Source organism: Cygnus olor, chromosome 13 (genome assembly GCF_009769625.2).
Source record: "Cygnus olor isolate bCygOlo1 chromosome 13, bCygOlo1.pri.v2, whole genome shotgun sequence".
Taxonomy (NCBI): Eukaryota; Metazoa; Chordata; class Aves; order Anseriformes; family Anatidae; genus Cygnus; species Cygnus olor.
In genome coordinates this window covers 2,504,060-2,523,605 of record NC_049181.1, presented here as the reverse complement: position 1 = coordinate 2,523,605, position 19,546 = coordinate 2,504,060, and the positions used below count along the sequence as shown (strand labels likewise).

Here is a 19,546-nt window from a genome sequence, read left to right as displayed (position 1 = left end):
TGATGGTTAATAAACCAGGCTGTGACCTCTTCTCAGTTTAGGTAGGCGAAGTCTGTCATGCAATGTGTATTTTGGATTATTATTGGATGACAGGCTTCATCTTCTGCATCAGGAAAGACAGAAGGTTCATAACTATTTCTGATGAGGTCATTCCTGGGTGCTGATCTCAGTTAAATAAAACAGGACCACTGGTACTGGGACAGAAACTGGATCTTGTCCTGTCATCTTCAGTGTTTTTTCTTGGAGGCCTGGCGAACTCAAGTGTCCATTACCATTAAATAGCATAATTATCTTAATAACATGAAAGGTGTTGGGTGTTTGCTCCTGCTCGTGACCCCTTAATGATTTTCTTTATTTGCTGTTAGATGTTCTGTGAAGATTATGTATATTTCCCTTCTCCTCCTTTCTGTCTGAGATTTCCAAAAACAATAATTAAAACTTGGTAGCTACAAAGGGTTCCCCCCATAGCTTTATTTTCCTGCAAGGTGACAGTGTGGTTTCTTATTCTTTAGTTTGTTCTGCATTATTTTTATGTAAATACTGAAAGTATTAAAAGTAACTTGTGGCTGGTGCCATTTTCCTTTTCTGAAGCACTGAGTCAGATGCAGGCCGTTCCTGGACAGTGCCTTGATTTGTCTCAGCTGGCAGCTTTCTGTGTGAGACAAAATAAAGGCCTCATTTCGGAAATCTTGTGGTGATGGGGCTTTTCCTACCAGTTTTGGTAATACTAATTGGAGCTAGATAGCCAGTGGATTGTATGTTATTTGCCTGTGCAGAGCGTATAGCAAGTGCGAAACCTGACTTTGCTGGTATGGAGTCCCTTCTGTAGTAATTTGCTCGCACTTGGCAACATCCAGCTGTCTGCCTTTTGCAGTCCCGGGTGTGAATTTCACTCGTAAGGAGGCTGCGCCTGGTCTGACGCTTCCACCAGGCCGCAGCCGAGGAGGCCGCCTCAGCACCCGCACCACGGAGCCTGGAGGGCTGTGGGCACGCTCCTGGGGCAGCTGCCCCGGGTGGCCCAGGCCCTGTGCGGCTGCAAAGGGTCTCTCATGGGGGAGACCCAGTGCTGGAGGCAAGACCCGAAAGCGCTGCCAGGTTCCCACGAGCTCTGGAGGGAGCAGCGGGGGGGGGTCTCTTGGTTCTGGCTGAGTGGGCTGGAAAACTCGGCACTGCTTTGGATAAAGCCATGGGGCAGAAACACTTCCTGAGGGCTGTGGTGCTGGGCTCCGTTCTGCATCCAGCACTGGTTTATACCACTGTAAAACAACCCTTAGGCGTTCTTTTTAAAAAAATAAAAAATAAAAAGATACTGCTTTAGGGTACAGTTTCATGGTATCTTTCACCTTTCCAAATGCAGGCTGTGGTTCGTGTGGTCCCTCCTTTGTGTTAATGTTACTGCGCTAGCATTGCGGTGGGCTGGACTGAACCCCCAAAGCCTTTCTGTTTGCTTTTTTGTTTTTGTCTTTCGAGTTGGTCTTCAGTTCTGGTCCTTGATCTTTTCAACCTTGCAGCTGCAAAGTACGGGTGCTGACACAGCAGGAGGAGTGGGATTGACTGGCCGTAATGGAGTGTAGGATTTGCTGAAGTCAGAGACGGTGGAAACTACTCGTGCCAGACTGTAACCTTCATTTTATCTCAGATTGTCTCTTTTTTTTTTTTGTAAGGGGAGGGGACGCAAATCTGCCAATATTGTTGGAACAGCTGGTGTTACTCTGTTTTGCCTAATGCCTTTTTTTTCCTTTTTTCAAGTGAGAAACTTTTTTCTTTGTCTGAAACCAGAGGCTCTTGGGCTTAGCGATTCAATGTAATACTTGCTTATGAAAGGCTGTCAGTGTTGTTCCAAACATGTAGTTCACCTGCTCAACTTGAGTCCCTCACAAAGGAGTCACTAATGCTGACTGTACCAGTATTGTCTTTTTAGTTTTTTTGAAAGTAAGTAAAAGTATGGGTAAAGGATTCCTTAAAGATGTCAGCACTTAGCATTACCACAAGCATAAATAAGAGCCTGTGCATTCTACGAGCATTACAGTTTTTATTCCAACTTTCAGAGTATCTTCTTTTATTTTTAGATGAATCTGCGTTCTGTATTTACTGTAGAACAACAAAGGATATTACAGCGTTATTATGAAAATGGAATGACAAATCAAAGTAAAAATTGCTTTCAGCTCATATTACAGTGTGCACAAGAAACTAAGCTGGACTTCAGTGTAGTCAGGGTAAGTACTGAGGCCTTCCAAATTTGTATGTTAAAGTTGTACACGTTCATTTCTTTACATAAAATATCTTCAGAGGGCTGAAGTCTTTAACTTCATACATGTCTCTAAATCAGACTTCACGCTTGTATAATGTTCGCTTTTTTCCAGTGAGCCTTTTCATAGTCTGTTTGCTCTGAAATGTCATCACGTGGTTGCTGTATTAAGCAGGAGCCTGGATTGCACAAGGAGTGTTTGTTTTGTTTTTGCTTCTTTTTTATTTTGTTCTTTTTGTTTGTCTTTTGTTGATGGTGTTGTGTTTGTATTTTGTTGTGGTTTTTTGTTTTGTTTTTTTTTCAATTGAACTGCAAATAGAATTGCCCTATAGAAGCTTTGCGCAATGTCTTGTATCAAAGAAAGGTCATGTTATTAGGAAACTATTCTTAAGTTAAGCCAATTTCTGTAACCTAATGTATTTGGGAAAAAAATGTGGAAGTCTTTCTTTTTAACACACTGCCACATTTGTATTCCATGTCACAATCATAAATATTATGCTCACGCGTGGTTATTTACAGGGAGTACATTCTTTTCTTAGAGAAGAAGAATGTCAATAGTGCTAACATGAGCTTTTCCAAAGTCTGTGAATTCAATGTGAAAGGAAAGAATAATCTCTTTATGAAACTCTAGACAATAAAATGGCTGTTGTCTTAGAGCAGAAATAGAAATCATGAAGCATTAACTGAAAAAATAACAGTGGGAGTGGAGCTAGAAGTTACTGTGACACTGGGCATAAAGGAGCAAGAAGTAAGACCAGTCTAGTTCTTAGGTATCTGCGTGTGGTATATTGAAAATGACAACTCCTCCTGCCCCTTAATTCTTGATTCCCCTCCCTCAAAAGGCTCTGGAAATACTAAACTTAACTTTCTCAGCTCAGCAAGTTCTGAAAGTCAGCCAGAAATTCAGACTCCCTGGGACAAACAGTTGTCACAGAAATCTGGATGCTGATGATGCAGTCGGGCCTATTTTTCTATTTTTATTCTGATTGAAGGACCTAGAGGAGGCAGCTAGTCTGCTCTGCTTGCAGTCCTCATTCATTATCCACCTTATTACTCTTCCCTTTTCTCTTTCCCTTACTGCAATAATGTGTCATAGCCTTTTTCTTTAGTTCTCTTCCTTTATTGTGCCCTTCTTTGCAAAACATACGCTCTTCCTGCTTGTGAAACGCAATGGAAACAGACTGAGTATTTGTCCTGCGCTTGTCTTACTTTTAATGATCTTACCTTTCTCTTTTTCATACCTCTCCTTTCTGCCTCTGAATTCCCACCCCTCTCTTTTTTTGTAGAACTGTTGGGCAGGGATTAGTAGTTTGTACAGTGTCTAACGAAGTGATGCATAGGTTGCAGCTGACACTTGTAGATAAGACTGTAATAGGAACGTGAATTACCTAAATGTGTGTTATAATTGAAATGTCATAACTCTACAGATAAATAATTTCCCAAAATGGGATTTCTATAACCTTATCCCATAGAACTACATCCAGTGTTTCTAATCTTTAGATGGATTGAAGAGTCTTATTTATGATTTGGTGTAAACATCTACAGATTTTTTTTTTTACCACAATACATAAACTATGCCTATCCCTTTTAAAATTAGGAAATGTGGAAAAGTTAGTTCTGGGAAAATCACCTAACCCTCTTCAAATTTGATAGAGATGCATTTGAGCTATGTAGGGTTTGAATAGTATGTTTTTGTTGATTAATATTAGCATACTTCTGCTCTTGGTTGCTTTTTGTGTTTGCAGTAAGTATAAGCAGTATGTCTTGTTGAAGTTCTCTGACGATTTTTCGTAGTTATCACCGAATGCTGAGGAGTATGTGTTATACCCTTTTGGGGAGTTACACCCACAGATCATTCAGGTGGGTGCTTTAGGTTATATGGTGTGAGCAAGAACCTGGGGACAGAATCAGTAGAATGGGACTCTGAGCAGTGGCAAATCTGACTTGGGATGTCTTACGAAACTTTACTGCAATCCCAAGTGAATAGTAGTACTAGTTAGTTATTTGCATTTCTTTATTTCATTGATTCCTTTTTAGGAAAGTTATGAGATAAACTTCAGGTTTTATTTTAATACAGTTGGAGAAGTTAGGGGTGGGAGACCTTTCTTCCCGGCCCAAAATTTGCAGTGTCTCTAGTTATAATTTCTATCTTGCAAGTTTACTGACTGAGAAGAAATAATGAAAAACAAATTTGATCATTTAAATTTGTTTTATGCAACAAAAGACAATAACTTGAGACCTGTGGCTGTAATTTTGTGTATTTAAACTTGGTTTTGTGAAGCTAAATTCTATCACTAGTAACTGAGGGTTTTTTTGCATACAATGAATCATGCCTCAGATTAGGCGCTTTGTAAAATTTGACAATGAAAATGAGTAGAATGGATTGGAGACTTCAAGATATTTCTGTATGACAGGAGTGCATATTTTGCGTTAGAAAATCTATTTACTTCCTTAGTAGGTGTCAGTATGTGAAGAAAGCTTGCCTTCTTTCATGCGATGAGATGGAAATCCAAGACAGGTACTTGGTGCAGTTGGTTCTTGTGGGGTGAGGTGGTTTATTGATTGATTAAATCAACTGGTTTGGCTTGCTCAGTGTTGAGATCTTGTGTTGGTTTGGTTTTAGGTGTGCAGCAGATGATATCCATAGTGGTACAGAAAACTGTTTCACCATATTTATATATGCATGTCTGATTCTTTTCAGTAACCAACATAAGCTGATGCAAAAGCTTATTTTTAGTTCTTTGGTGCTTGTGTCTTGTTCCCATATGCTGTCACATTCAGTACAAACGTATTGTGGTGACAGAATTTAGCAAGTCTTGTCTCACGGATCCTGTAAGTTCCCAGGAGCAGTTAGGCAGTGCTTACACTTCCAGTGCTAGAGCTGATGCTTCCACCAGATTAATTCTCTTTATCTTGAAACACTGAAGCTAATATTTCCCCTTAAGTTCTTTTAGCTATATCTTAATTTATTACTTGCAGGACAGGCTTTCCTGTCTATTTAAAATAAACAGCAGTATATTTTGTCATGTGTATAACCCCCATAGCAGGGGGAAAAAAATACCTGCCTGAAAAAAGGAATACCGTCTTTTACACAAATCCATATATTGTCATTGTCACTTTCAGAAATGTCCATAATAGGAAACTTCTGTTGGAATCCAACCCTGGTAGTCCTAATCTTGTCTCTCAAGAGCAGTTTTTGACATCAGATCTTGACTCGTGTAGCTGGCAGAAGAGGAATTAGTCCATAGGTTTAAATACTTCACAAAATTGTTTTATAATTTTCTAACAGAAAGAAATGTTCCTGTTCTTGTTTTCTTCCTCTCATCTAAAATCAAGAATTAGCAGTTTCTGTTCAAGGCAGTATTGAAAGTTGAGTCTGTCAAGTTATTTGTTTGAGGAATCTTACATCTTTTAGAAGTTTATCCATATATTTCAACGATGGTTTGGGATCCCACGGTGCTAAATATAAAAACTAAAATTTGGGGGAACTAATCCAGGGGTGCCAATGAAATAAATCCTAAGGATAGCTTTGGGATAGGAAGCATGATACAGTCTATTAGGGTTTTTGAGAAACTAGGGATTTGGAATTGAGACTGGGATTCTCATGTGTATTACCGTGTGAATCCCAAGCATGACAGACATGGATTTCCACCCTGCATTGTTCAGACTCTGCATAATCAGCAAATGACTTACACGCTTGTAAACTTAGGTCTCAGCTTGAACACTTAACATTTCATCAGATCTGCTTAAAGATTAAAAAAATGCCTATTTTTTTCTGCTTATTTAATGCTTTGTTTTGTGTTTGTTGTCGTTGTTGTTTGTTGTTTGCAGACGTGGGTTGGCAATAAAAGAAGGAAGATGAGCAGCAAGAGTGCTGTAGAATCTGGAGGCACTCCCCCAGGGACTGCCCCTACTACTCCCTCAGTACCTCCAGAAGCAGCAGTTAGAAATGTGGTAAATATTGCTCGATCCCAAAGTCAGCAGTCTTCTTGGACCTCTTCTAATAACGATGTAATAGTTACTGGTATATACAGTCCTGCTAGTTCATCCAGTAGGCAAGGATCCACCAAGCAGACAAATGCTTCAATGGCAGAGATACACAAAACCTCTATTCCAAGACTCTCGGGAAAAAATGACACAGACTTTCAGCAGCAGCACATCCCTATAGGACGACAAGTACCACACTGTAAAAATGCTTCCCTATTAGTAGGGGAAAAGACTATTATTTTATCTAGACAAACAAGCGTACTGAATTCTGCGAACTCCATATATAGCCACACTAAAAAAAGCTATGGTGGCTCGTCAGTGCAGACCGCAGAGTTGGTGTTACCTCAGAAACCGATGATATGCCACAGACCTTGTAAAGCTGAACCCGTGGGATGTCAAAGGTTACAAAAACCGGAACATGCAGCTCTTGCATCGCATGTGCCCCCCGGACAAAGGGCTAATACTAGGGACCCTTCTTGTAACACGCAAAACCTGGAAATTCGTGAAGTGTTTTCTCTGGCGGTTACAGATCAACCTCAAAGAATTGTGGGAGGAAGCACGGCACAGAAGCACTGCTCGGGGGAAGGCAGCTGTCTGTCCATTGCGATGGAAACTGGAGATGTGGATGACGAGTATGCTAGAGAAGAAGAACTGGCATCCATGGGAGCACAAATACAAAGCTATTCAAGATACTGTGAAAGTAGCAGTTCTGTTCGAGTAGAGAACCAAAGCGCGGCCTTGCCGGGGCCAGGAAGAAACATGAGCTGTAGTTCTCAGATGGTGAATGCCAGGGACGTGCCTGACAATGTTCTGTATCATAACAGAGACTACCACTTGCCTGCACGGACCTCATTGCATACAACATCCAGTACATTATATAGCAGTGCTAATCCATCAAGAAGTACTTTTTCTCCTCATTTTACATCTTCAAGTCAACTGAGGCTGTCACAAAACCAAAATAATTACCAGGTAATCTGTCAATATATTCATCTTCAAACCTTGAAGACCAGGTCATAGATAAGTACTGTATTCTTTGAAAGCTGGTAGCTGGTAAGGGGTAGGTTCATATTTCTGCAAGCTGTGCTCGATTTACATCTTTCAGCAGCGACGATTCCTTCTTAAACAGAAGTGAAGGGAGGACTGAAGTATGGTAGCACTTAGCTGTGTAGCCGAGCCTGTGGCTGTACTGGGCAGCCGTATAATGAGGATCAGTAGGGGCTTTATGGTTTTAATAGGTAAAGTTTGTTTACGAGAGGATCATACCTATGACTGCTGATGCACGCTAGTCTGTGTTGTCCTGACCTGGCTTGCCAGTGCATGTCACAGCTATTCCCTTGGTTGTTCCTCTGCAGGCATACTTTGCATGTGGCAGAGGGCACAACATGGGATCATGCTGCCATTTGTGTGCTGTGCAGTTGCTTGCCCTTATTAATGTCAGCTTGGATTAGCTCTTCCATCAGCACTGCCTTTACCCACTATGCAGTTGCCAATACCTTGGACCGTTTTTTTGTTAGTTATTAGATCTCTCTCAAGCTAGATAAGATGATGGAAGACACTAAGCAAGCAAATATTCTTCCTCTCCCACAGCATCTAATTCAAATATCAGTTTTACATTCAGTCCTGTTATTTCCTCGTCCTACAACAGAGCCCATTCAAGGATATTGAGAGGGGAAAATTAAATGCAGATAATTGAACAACTACGAGATCTTCAGAAGAAGCTGTAACACAGATACACTTACCTTTTTTATTTTTTTATAAACAAGGGAGAGAGAATCGTGCAGGAAACATCCAAATTGATTTTTTAATGGATTTTTGTGCAGTCTGGCATGCCATAATCTATAGACACTGAGATAAGTCTTACAGCTGACAGGATGTTATATTACCCATGTTACTTCTGCGCTTTTGTCTGTTACATTTTCAAATTTATCCCCAAAATGAACCATATAAAAACATACCATCATTTCTTGTACATTGCTCACTAGTGTAGGGAGCAATACTTTGTGGTGGTTTTTCTATCTTTTTTTTCCTCTTCTTCCTGACATGTTCCTATCTCGTGAGGATTTGAAAGAAAGTTTTTGAGTCCAAGCGCGTACTACTTTTCACCAGAAATCATCAGGATTACTGCTTTTCTTGGCAAACCTGAGGTTTGAGGAACATTTATTCTCTGGACTAGATTCTGTGTAGTAGATGGGACATCTGCAATTCTTATTTATGGCCTTTTTTAAGTCAAATAATTCGGATGAGCTGTTTTTCCCATCCGCTCTCAGATGGTCTGTCAGTGTTTGCTATTACTGTTCTTGAATTACAAAATTCATTAAATGCTGCTTACTTCTGGAATTTCAGTTTCATGGGAGAAGAAAAGCTGTAAATGTGTGCATCTGTTCTATAAAGGGTTGGTAACGCTGCAGAAGCACATACAATACAGTTCAGGAAACTTTTCTTAAGCTTCACATAGTGAAATACAGTATTGATACCTCCAGCTGTGTGCTCGTGGTACTTTATTTCACTCTTGAAAAAAGCATCAATGAGCTGTATTACTGTTTTTTTTTTTAATTATTATTATTTTAATTCTTTTAGAAATTTGAAATAACTTAGATTTGGGATATTTTGGGGGTGTAGGGACTGAGTCTCTATAGATGGAATGGTTCATGGCAGGTGACATTTTATCCAAGTGGTATGGTGTGGATCAGAACAAGGACATCTCTGTAACTTACTTTGTTGTCGTTGTTTCTTTGTTGTTTTTCCCCGTTATAAAGATGTACCTGTTTGGTAAGTAAGGAGTTCTTTACTCCATTTGACTTCCATGCCTGTCGTTAACAAACCCTGTTCTATGGATTTTGGGAATGCAGCTTGGGCTGGGGGAAATTCTGTTTCTTGTGGCATCCTTTGCCTTTCCCAGTCTTAAGCCTTGGAAAAACTGGGAAGGTCGCTGTTAATTGACTTGGTGCTGTAAGCATCCATGCTGGGAAACTCTGAGATGATACTTGTCAGTATCAGAAAATTTGTGAGAGCAGACAAAAGCTGTGGGGTTAGGGCGTATGGAATCACGGTTCTGTAGCAACTGCAGAGAAGTGTCCTACGGCCTGGGCAGATCCGTGCAGCCTTGCAGAAGTGGTGGTGCTGATTTCTCCACATCACTGCATTCCTTGACAAGAGTTTTTAGCGTGTTACAGAACAATGCAACAGTGAGGTCTGTGTCTTAGGACGTGTCAGTGCATGACAGGGACTCACTTCCAAAACTCACCTCACTTTTACAAGAAACGTTCACCTGCCACCTTCAAAATTATCTGTAATGTAGCGCACCCCAATAGGCTGATAACACATTTTATTGAAATCATCAGGTCTGCGCAGCTTTCACTCCCTCCTTCCCCAAGTGTTCCTCTTAAAATTATGAGTTGTCAGCCCTCCTTTTAGCCCATTTCTGGCCATTTAGGACTGTAGGAAGGCTTGCTCCGATCAAATACTGAGCTTCAGTTAAGAAGCCCACTGCTTCCCCTTTCCTTTCCTGCTGTGTTTTTGCCCCCTGGCTCTGCGGTGGAACACAGCTCCCCTGAGGCATTATTTCCTCTAGACGTGGATTGAAGAGTAGTTCCAGTTTGGGGCTGAAAGCTGGAATTCAGAGGAATGACTTTTCTGTTGGCTGAATTGGCTGTGGTTCCGTGATTCTGTGAATTTAGCAGACCTTTCTCAGCTCAAGTAGAAGGGAAAAAGGGGAAAGAACAGCTCTCTGTACCCAATGCACTCCTTTGCTGTGGTTTGGTTGTCTGTGGTCCTCAGGTCAGGTTGGGCAGAGTGTATTAAGTACTCATTTGCTTCCCAGAATTTAAGGGAAGCCAGAGAAAAAACCCCAAGTCTAGTACGACTGGTATCTCTTGTAGACACTCCCTTTACTTACACCTTAATAGCCTCTATATATTAAACTTCCAGAGACTGTATTTTATGACTGTATTAATTCATTTTTTTTTCTTCTCGAGAGCTTATTTTTTTCCAGGTGCTGTCTAACTTCTTGTAGACGTGTACAAGATCACACTTCTTTTGTGCATAGTCAGTTCCTGTTACTGTTAATGCCCATGTTTAGCCAATTTATCAGCCTAGGAATGAAGATCCTTAAACTTAAGGGCATTTTTCTAAATTTAAAAATAGATTAAACCCGAGTTTGCAGGATTGTTAGAGTAGTTAAGCAGCCAAGCAGATGCTTCTTTAAAGGCAGGAACACGTGATTGGTGTTTTGATGAAGTGATTACTGTTGTACATTGGTGGGGCATCTAATTAGCAATTAGTTATAGCTTCCTTACTGGTTCAATTAATCAAATTCATGTTAGTGTAACCTAAGAATAAATTTAATAAAATGATCAATTTTAATGCCTGAGCAGTTTCGCTAAACAAATTGTTCAACCTACGTACTTTTGTTAGTCTGGCTTTCAGCTCCCCGAATGAGGGAGGCTATTCTTACTGCTCCTCAAGGCTGAACGCAGATTTATTCTCGGTTTCCTGCCCCTGCAACCCTAAGGGGCAAAAATCCTATGGAAAGTATGTGTGGTTTTTTAATTACTTTGTTCTACACGCTGAAGCACGGTTAATCTAATTTAGTCCTGTCTTCTTTTAGGGAAAATCCTAAACACTGCAGCCAGTGCAGCAGAGGAGGATATATATAAGTTGTGTTTATTTATTACTGAGATCCACTTTAAGGATACTGCTTTATATGAATGAGCTGTAAGTTTGCTTTATTTAAGGAACTAGAACTCAAACTCTCTTCTGTGTTATTGAATGTGTCGGAGTGGTTCGTGTACTCCCTTAGAGATTTTTTGAAGACGCGAGGAGGACCTCCTTGTTAATTTTGGGCAGCACGGCGTTTTGCGGGGCCAACAACATGGTTTTCTCTGCAGAGTCTTGGGCAAAGTGTTTCCTGACGCTCGTTCCTGTAACAGAAGCAGAGCTGCATTTGTCACAGTTGGTGTCTGCCCTTTATTTCTGGGACGAACTGCTTCCAGCAGCACGAGCAGAGCGAACCCGTGGGCCTGCTGGGGAGGAGAGCGGCAGTGAGCAGGCTGCTAAAGCACTGCATGGGGCCTCCCGTAGCCCCAGGAAACAGCACCCAGGTGTTGGCTGGGGCTCTGCAATTGTCCCAGGGCACTGAACCTAGGACAGTGACATCCCGGTGAATTGGGAGGAGGTTATGCGGGGACCTGTGTTGCCTAATCGCTTGAAGATACAGAACTGGTAACACGCTAGTGTTGCAGTACTTTGGGGCTTTCTGGAGCATCTGCAAGAGTTTCCTCTTAGTCTCTGTTCCCTCTGAGACACAATATATTTTCTTTAACAGCTGCTTTAGGTTGCCATTTTTGCAACTCACCGTCGCTGTTCCCGTTGGAGCAGGACTGGGGGTTACAGCTGCGGGCGTCTGGACTCTCGCTGCTGCAGGAAGACAACCAAAGAAGAAAAAACCTTCTGCCTTTTCACAGAGCCAGTTTAGAATATTTTCACGTATACAGTCTTTCAAATAGTTAAACGTTATTGTATTTGGCATCATGTCTGTCAGAACTGGTGTACGTTTGTGTTCCAATCAACTGTTAATGCTCTGCCAGACCAATCCTTCTATTTACACAAAAAAGCATTTTTTTTTTCCATAGCCCCTCTTTAAATTTGTTGGTCTTCTGAGGAATAAGAATATAAACCAGCATTGGGTCTGATGCATTGCTGAAGTAATTCAGTTTAACCTCGTGGTTAACTTAGCAGGAAAAAAATAAAACATAAACAGGAAGACTCAGGAGAGCAAATTGTGTGGATACTCGCACTGCTTTTCTGTTGTGCGAAGCTGTTGTGTGGGGTGGGAAATTGTAATAGACATAACTTGTTTCTACTTGGTTTCTAAAATGTGTGCAAGTAAGAAATTGATATTTTAGTCAAGAAAGCTGGTGCAGACTTGCTCTTAGGAGGCGACGGTGTTCATTTGTAGCCCTCCCTCTCAGCCCTCCCTGTGCTATAATGGGAAAGTGTGTGACATGAGGTAACCCTCAAGCGCTTTCAGCTAAAAGCTTGAAGAGTAAAAGTATCTTATGTGCTTGTACAATGGACAAACTGTACCAGGTATTCTGTATTTGGTTATACTCATGCTGAAAGATGCATTAGTAGAGCCCTTCCCAAACACAACAACTATTAGCATAGCTTGATATAGTCAGCAGAAGCAAGTAGGTTTTTCTTCCTCATACATAGTGTGCGTAACAATTTGAGATTGATTAATCTCTTGAGCTATGTTTAGTCTGAAGCATTGCTTGTCTGCAGCAGAAGCTGAACATGAAATCCTAAATAAGCCTCAAATATTCCAGGCGATGAAACATTGCCCACGTCCAGGGAAAATAATACAAGATTATTTTTGATAAGCCTGGCTCTGGGAATGGTGGGGGAGCAATAGGAATCAAGGAACCTAACCTTCACCTTCACACCCATTCCCCATCCTTCTCCAGCCTAATGTCCCTCGTTTTTCTGATAGTCTACAAATTCTTAACATTTGATGTTAAATATTTCAGTTACTAATGTCCTAGTATTTTTCTTCTGAAAGTTTAACTGATGTAACTGAAAAATATATTACAGCACTTCTGTCAACATTAGGCCTTCGCCTAACTCCGGTTTGCTTAATCTCACGAGCTTTGTGACAGATAGAAGATGAAAACTTTAATTTTTAAAATACATGTTTTGAGATAGCAAAAGTACGGAAGGGTCTGAGTTGCGGTTGTGTTGTCACCCTCACCCGAAGAACCAGTTGTTTGTTAGTCTTATTTGTAAGACTAAGTTTGTAAGGCAAGTGTGAGTCTGTTTTGCTTTTACATCCTAAACTGTTTTAAATACACTGCTATCAGAACCAAATGCACAATATTGAAGTCTTTGAAAGCTGCTCACTGTTGTTATAGTAGCAACCTAAACTGTTGTTTTCTGTTCTTTTCCCCTTCCCCTCTACAGATTTCAGGAAACCTTACTGTGCCTTGGATTACAGGTTGTTCCAGAAAAAGAGCAGTAAGTATATTTCCATTCAAGTATGTAATGTATCAAGTAGTGGAATAAAATTTCATGCAAATGCATTTTTTAAAATTTCAGTTTGGTTTAGGTTGTGTGCTTTTTTGGGTGTGTTTTTTTTTCCCTTAATGTTCGTATTAGTTAAAGCATAATCTACAGCTGCAATGCTTCAGTTATCATGAAGCTGATGTTGATCTTTAAAAGCAAGTCAAGTAATGTGATGCCCGGGTATATGAATTGTGCTATTAGCTGAAATGGAATGGTTTCTATCTGAGAGAGAATGAAATGCCCCCACGAGTAACTCTTTTCACTTACTCTGTGCACATTCACAGAATTAGTCCCTGCTATCTGTAGTAACTTTCTCAAATCTCATTTTATCCGTGTGTCATTTTACATTAGGCAGAATCAGCCAGGTTGGTGTCTTCAATTCACAAATTACTCCAAGCATGATACAAGGTATGAATCAGCTTTTGTAAGGAAAATATCTGTATCCAACTCTTCTGTTTGGTTACTGTTCGGCATTTTGGTTCAAGAGTAGCCTGTGAACTTCTCTTTGAAGAGCATGTAGAATCTGCTTGCTTACAGTGAAAACGGACCCAAAACCTGCAGCTTGGGTGGTACAAACTAGGCTCTCAAGAGGCGTTTACGTGTTAGTCCAACTATATCAGAAGCAATAGTCAGGGAGATGACTATCATGATAACCGAACTACAAACCACTGAGCTGTGTCATGTGTATTGCTTTGGTAATGATGTCTAGGTAATGGAAGAACCTTGCCTTGCCTTCTCTTCCCTGCGGCGTACCCATGGCTGTTTGTTGATGTTAATTGTTTTCTCTCAGACTTCTGCTAGGTTTCAACAGTGGCACATTTCTAGTTTCTTCAGACTTTGACAGTATCATTTTTATTTCTGTTTATATAGAGGGTACTTTAGAAGAGCACTTTCCAGAGGAAGATGCTCTTCCTTTTATACAAATCCTGTACAAAATTGTTCGTTGAGGTGAAGGTGACAGCAATCCTGTTGGTCGTTCCATCTATTTTGTCCCTTCCAAGTACAAGCTTTCTTGAGTAAGCTTTTGTAAACGTAGCCTTTTTCTGGAAGGCACCTTCCCGCTCTCATTTAAGACATCGAGCTGGTCAGTGTCCCAGGGTACAGCTTCGCTAGTTGGCTGAGCTGATTTCACAGCACTTCACTGCCGAAAGGGGAAGTTTCCCCCCCACCCACACTCAGCCATGGCACTGGTGCTGGTATCTAATTGCAAGGTACTCCAGGTCGAACATCTGACCTGTCAGATCTATTTTTCTTCTGTTGAGTTTGTATTTCCCCTGCTTTTAGTGAGCTGAACGTACTTGGGATCAGGTGAGTGCCAGAGCCAGCTCCAAGTAGGCAGCAGGAGCTTGTGGCTGGGAGCAGTGACCTGGTGGCTGACAGCAGAGTTCCTGGTGCTGGCTCTGGCCGTCTGTGGCGGATTCTGTCCTGGCCTAGTGCAGAGCCCTGCAGGACTGTTAAGAATAGCACCGAATCCCTTGTTTCTCCATTATTTTTTTTTTATTATCAGTGGATAATGCTTAGGCAGGACATCTTGAACTTTTAACAGTATTTAAACTGGTAATTCAGAAGTTCATGTTTCTGAACAGAGTAATCTGTTCTTTGCTCCTTCAGACTTTGCGACATTCTGTATTCATCTCAGGCTGAATTAAATTCAGATGGTTTTCAGTACTGAATAATGATTGAGCATATTACATTTTTCCTATCAGTTTCTACTTCTCTGTGTGTACCAACTAATGTGTCACGAAGCATTTTATGAACGTTGGCAATTGGCTGGCCACTTAGGCCTGAGTATGTTCAGTGTGTGTATGGTGGGGAAGGGTGAGAGAAAGTGTATGTGGGGGTGGAATTCTCTGCTGCTTGGGAAGGCACAGGAGCACCTCTGAGCTGCAGCTGGCATATCTTTTTGCAGAGAATTGGGGCATTTTACCTCCTGATGAACTACAGATTTGCTGACTAATTCCTTCTGTAGTAAGGGAAGTTACTGTGCCAGGCTGCTCTCTGTTTACAAGTGAAATCTCTCCAGGGGTAGTGTCTCCTGGGAAAGGGCTGGTGGTTCCGCTTTCTTCTGGCATTTTAATCATAGCTGCCTTTCCCCACAGTATGCCGTACTCCCACTCTTATTTGGAGGTAAGCATTACAACTTGACACTTCCCTAGCTTGAGCTTTAGATATTTGGAACACTTAAGGGAAGACTTTTCCATTAACATCAACAGCTGCATTAGCATCGCTTTTCTCCCTAAACCATAACTTTAATTACCTGTTTAACAGTGTAAACTATTTTTTCCAAGCCATTTTGCTCTGAAGTCCCTGTGTAAATGAAATCATTTCTTTTTCTCATTACTTCTCCTGTTCCCCTGCCAGCCAGACTGCAACACCCGACTTAGATTGTTTAGAAAGTTAGTATGCAACTTATGGGGGGCAGTTGGTTTTGTTCAATTTCTTTCTCCTCTTTTTGCTCTACCAAGGTTGCGTTGCCATATGGGGATGCACCCAACTGGAAAATGCAGATGTAAGCAATTGCTGTGGCTGCTGCAGGGAGGTTGTTATGACTGAGAAGGCAACAGATAGAATTTCAAGGCAGCCGTCTTCACAGCACAGAGTGAATCGCAAACGGTGTATCTCCTTTGCTGCGTAGGGCAGAAAGGATCCTACCTTTCTGTCAGGCGCTCCAGATAAGTTACTTCTTAGGGCAGTGTTTACCCTCATCTGACTTACATTTGGGTGTCTGACTTGTTAGGTGAATCTATGTAGAAGGTGAGCCAGACAGGGTTGTGAGTTTCTTAATATCTGGTGATCGAGGAACTGGATGCTTTGTGCTTTATGGTGGGCTGGTAGTGAGAGTATTTTTTTTTATAGGAGACCAGGAAAATGATAATGGGCAGGTAGGGTTAGAGAGCAGGTAGGTTTTTCGCAGGGAAGATGGGAGGCTTGGGTGGTGTGTTAAATTGAGGGGCTGTGTTTGGGGCCATTACCCTTTGTGCTGTTAAATACTATGATGGGTGACATACCCAGGGCAAGCTGTCTGGAAAAGCTTTTTGGTAAGTGACATTCTTGTCTCGTAGAGCAGTATGATACTGTCCTCTTCTTCCCAGCATTGGATAGGTTGTTGAGGCGTGGTGGTCACGCTAGACATCTGACACAAGCTATAGAAGGGATTTCTGGGATAAGTATAAACCTTCGAGGATTTGGGAATGCCTGTTTGTTAAGGATGATTATTAGGGATTTCTTTTTCCTTAGACCTTCTCTCCTGTGTCTTTTTTAACCAACAGCTTTTGCGGTTTGTTGATTAATATAATCCAATTCAAGAGCATCTGTTTCCAGATTTGTGGATTGGCTTTTTCCAATTTGAATGCATAATTGTTCTTCTTGAGGAGGAAAGTTTAGGAGTTGGCACTCCAGAGCTGATGTATAGACATGAGTGTAAGAAAACTAAAAAGGGAGAACAAGCTCCTACTTCCTAGGAAACTTTATTTTCAAACGTGAAATTCTTCTGAAGAAAGAGCATGAGGGAACAGAATTAGAATGGATAGAGTTGTAGGGCTGCGATTACGGCAATTACTGCCATTCAAACAGTGAAAAGGCTGATCTGTATTTTATCTGAAATGGAGAAGATTGTCTTTTAGATGATCTGATTTTTTTTTTTAATCTTCTGCTTTGATATTTTGTTTTCCTTGCCCTGTCCTTCAACTGCATCAAGAGGCAAATAAGAGCTATCAGCGCAGGTCTGCAGAAACTTGCTAGTCTGCTCAGCTATGCTCTAAGATGATGTAATCCTGACAGTTAATGAATATTAGTCTAGAAATATCACTCAGTTATTCATGAGAATGTCCTTGGAAAATGTGGAGTTCCATATACTGTTACGGTGCGTGCAGTGCATTGCCCTTTATGAATACACTGATTTATTCTTTTTTCCCCACAGTGTGGTGGAAGGACGAGGATTCAAAGATAGCGATGAAGATAACTGGCTAAATAAAAAAGGGGAAAATATCTTTTATCTTTTTCTTCTCCTTACATTTCAGTCTTAAGTGTATTAACTGTTCTTAAGTCGTGTCGTCTGATGTCTTAACAGAATGGTTAGTGTTAATAATATATCAAATGTGGAAGGCATGTTGTAACTTAGTGTGCTGACAACAGAAACCATTTTTCACAGGTGCTGACTCTAGGTAAGCTGTGTCTGGCTTAGCTGTGGAGTTTTGTTTCTGGAGGACAGCCAAGGGCTGTGGATTTTTTTCTTTTTTGTGTGTGTGTGGGAGGGAGTTTTGTGGTTTTTTTTCCCCAATTTCTATTTAGAAATAGTTCTAGTGGTATTAGTGACTTTGTGTTCCAGACTTCATATTAAGACGACAGATTAAGGTTTTAGAATTATTTCAGCCCGTCATCCTTCAGAAGCAGACATAGTAAATCATAGAGTATGCAGCACATGTGTATTTTGGCTGGGATTTTCAGTGAAATTTATCGCCTTTCATGTTAATGTCAGGGCTAGCTCATGCAAGGTTTCAAGGGGACATCGCCTTCAGTAGAAAAGGCTCAAAAGGGAACTGATTTTTATATTTCCCTTCCACCTGGAATAATGTTGCATTGTAGCGACGGCTTTGATACCTTGCATAGTGTGCTTCTCAGGTTGGTGAGGCCTCTGAAGGTTGGTTAGCTGAGTCTGCCTAGAGCTTCAGCTGGCATTCTCTGACGTCTCAGACTGGTGTGCAGATATTTTCCCCCCAAATGTGGGAGTCCCCCAGGGCTCCTCTCCTGAACATTTGCATTTTGATTTTAAATTGCTGGTTTAATACAGACTATTTCAATAAAATTCTGGAGACGGAGGCATTACAACGCTCCCCTCAGAGTTGTGCCTGTCACAGAAGGAACACAGTAAACGCACTTTGAATCGAGTAGAGGACCAGATCTAACTCCAGGTCGCTGTGAGACCTGCCACCAGTTATGCTGGCACGTCTGGGCGCAGGGCGCTGACAGCTGCTATGTGTGGAGGACACTAAGTGGGGTAGGTGCATCGCTACACCTACTGAAGAAAGGACCTCCTTGGGCTCTGCTCTGAAAGCCTCATGAAAACTCCTACTGCCAGAGTAAGCCAACATGCACTGGAGAAAATATGTCTTCAAGCAGCTTTTAAAGTAAAATGAGCACCCCCAGGGATTAAAACTACTTGCAGTCAAAGTGCACTTCAGTTCTACCTTTTTATTTTAAAACTGCATGCCGATATTAAAATATTTATCAGTCCTGCCTCACTCGGAGCAAACTGAAAGCTTACCAACGTAGTGGAAAAAGATGCAAACAGTCTCGTTTCTGGAAGTGTAAGTTTGTGCGCTAGTGCTGCGTTAGCTGTAATAGTTTAAGGGTGCCTTTGGATGCTGCTTTTCCTTGTCGTCTGTTTCAGACACGTTTTTGTCTAAAGGCTGTGCAGCTTGCAGTCTTCTCCAGGTGTTATGCTCCGAATGAAGCTGGCAGTAACAACGCCGTGCTAGCTGTTTTGCTAGGGGCCTTCAGGTATGTTTCCACATCCTAAGAAGATTGGAAGTGTCTTGTGATGAGTAGCTGTCTGCCCAAACGTTGAGAAAGGAACTGTCACGTCCTGGGGAAGGGCTGTGTCCAGAAACCAACCAGGATTGTTCTGGTATTTATGGCCACTAGCTGCCTTCTATTTTTTTTTGTTCTCAGGGGAGAAACATGTATGGTCTTACAGGGTGGAAGTGCACGTAGTGTACCTGTCTGCGGCACACATGGCTCTTCAAGGGTGCTTTGGGCTGCACTGTTCGTGCGTGGGCAGCTGCGCTGTGTATGCACATCAGTGGCTATCCAGCACAGCAGGATTAGTCACGGGACTGTCACCAAAGTGGGAGACAGTTTTGAGATCCAAGCTTAAAACCTCAAGTAGAAGGAACGTGTAATTTGGCGTAGCATTAATAAGGTTAAATGCGCTGATAGCGTTAAGGGAAAATACAGACCATCAAAATTACGGAGTGACGTAACAGTAAAAGAAGTTCTAATCGCTTGAGTCGTGTCTGACTGAAGACTGGCTTATCCTTTCTATAAAGGGATGCACTATATTAGTCTTTGGAGAAGAAATTGTGACGTTTGCTAGGGAGTAAGAAACTTGGCATGTTTATTGGGTAATGAAATTAAGAAATAATAAACTGAAGAGTAAGACTAATATTAAATGGTACAGATGAGAAAGCAGGAATATGTACAGAATGATTAACTTAGAAATAACTTCCTACTTACTAATAAGATCTTTACAAA

General features: G+C 41.3%; 1 protein-coding gene across 6 annotated transcripts in view; it reads left to right on the top strand.

Moving 5' to 3' along the window:
* Positions 1 to 19,546, top strand: part of HDX (highly divergent homeobox) — a 48,746-nt gene that overhangs the window by 6,105 nt on the left and 23,095 nt on the right. For 4 of the 6 annotated variants that reach the window (XM_040572406.1, XM_040572407.1, XM_040572412.1 and 1 more), the window contains exons 2-5: positions 2,070 to 2,216; positions 4,043 to 4,108; positions 6,080 to 7,204; positions 13,193 to 13,246. In XM_040572406.1, the coding sequence (XP_040428340.1) occupies positions 2,070 to 2,216; positions 4,043 to 4,108; positions 6,080 to 7,204; positions 13,193 to 13,246 (1,392 nt within the window). Of the gene's footprint in view, positions 1 to 1,313; positions 1,933 to 2,069; positions 2,217 to 4,042; positions 4,109 to 6,079; positions 7,205 to 13,192; positions 13,247 to 19,546 lie in introns of those variants that run through there. The other 2 variants (XM_040572408.1, XM_040572410.1) reach the window with 2 other exon arrangements.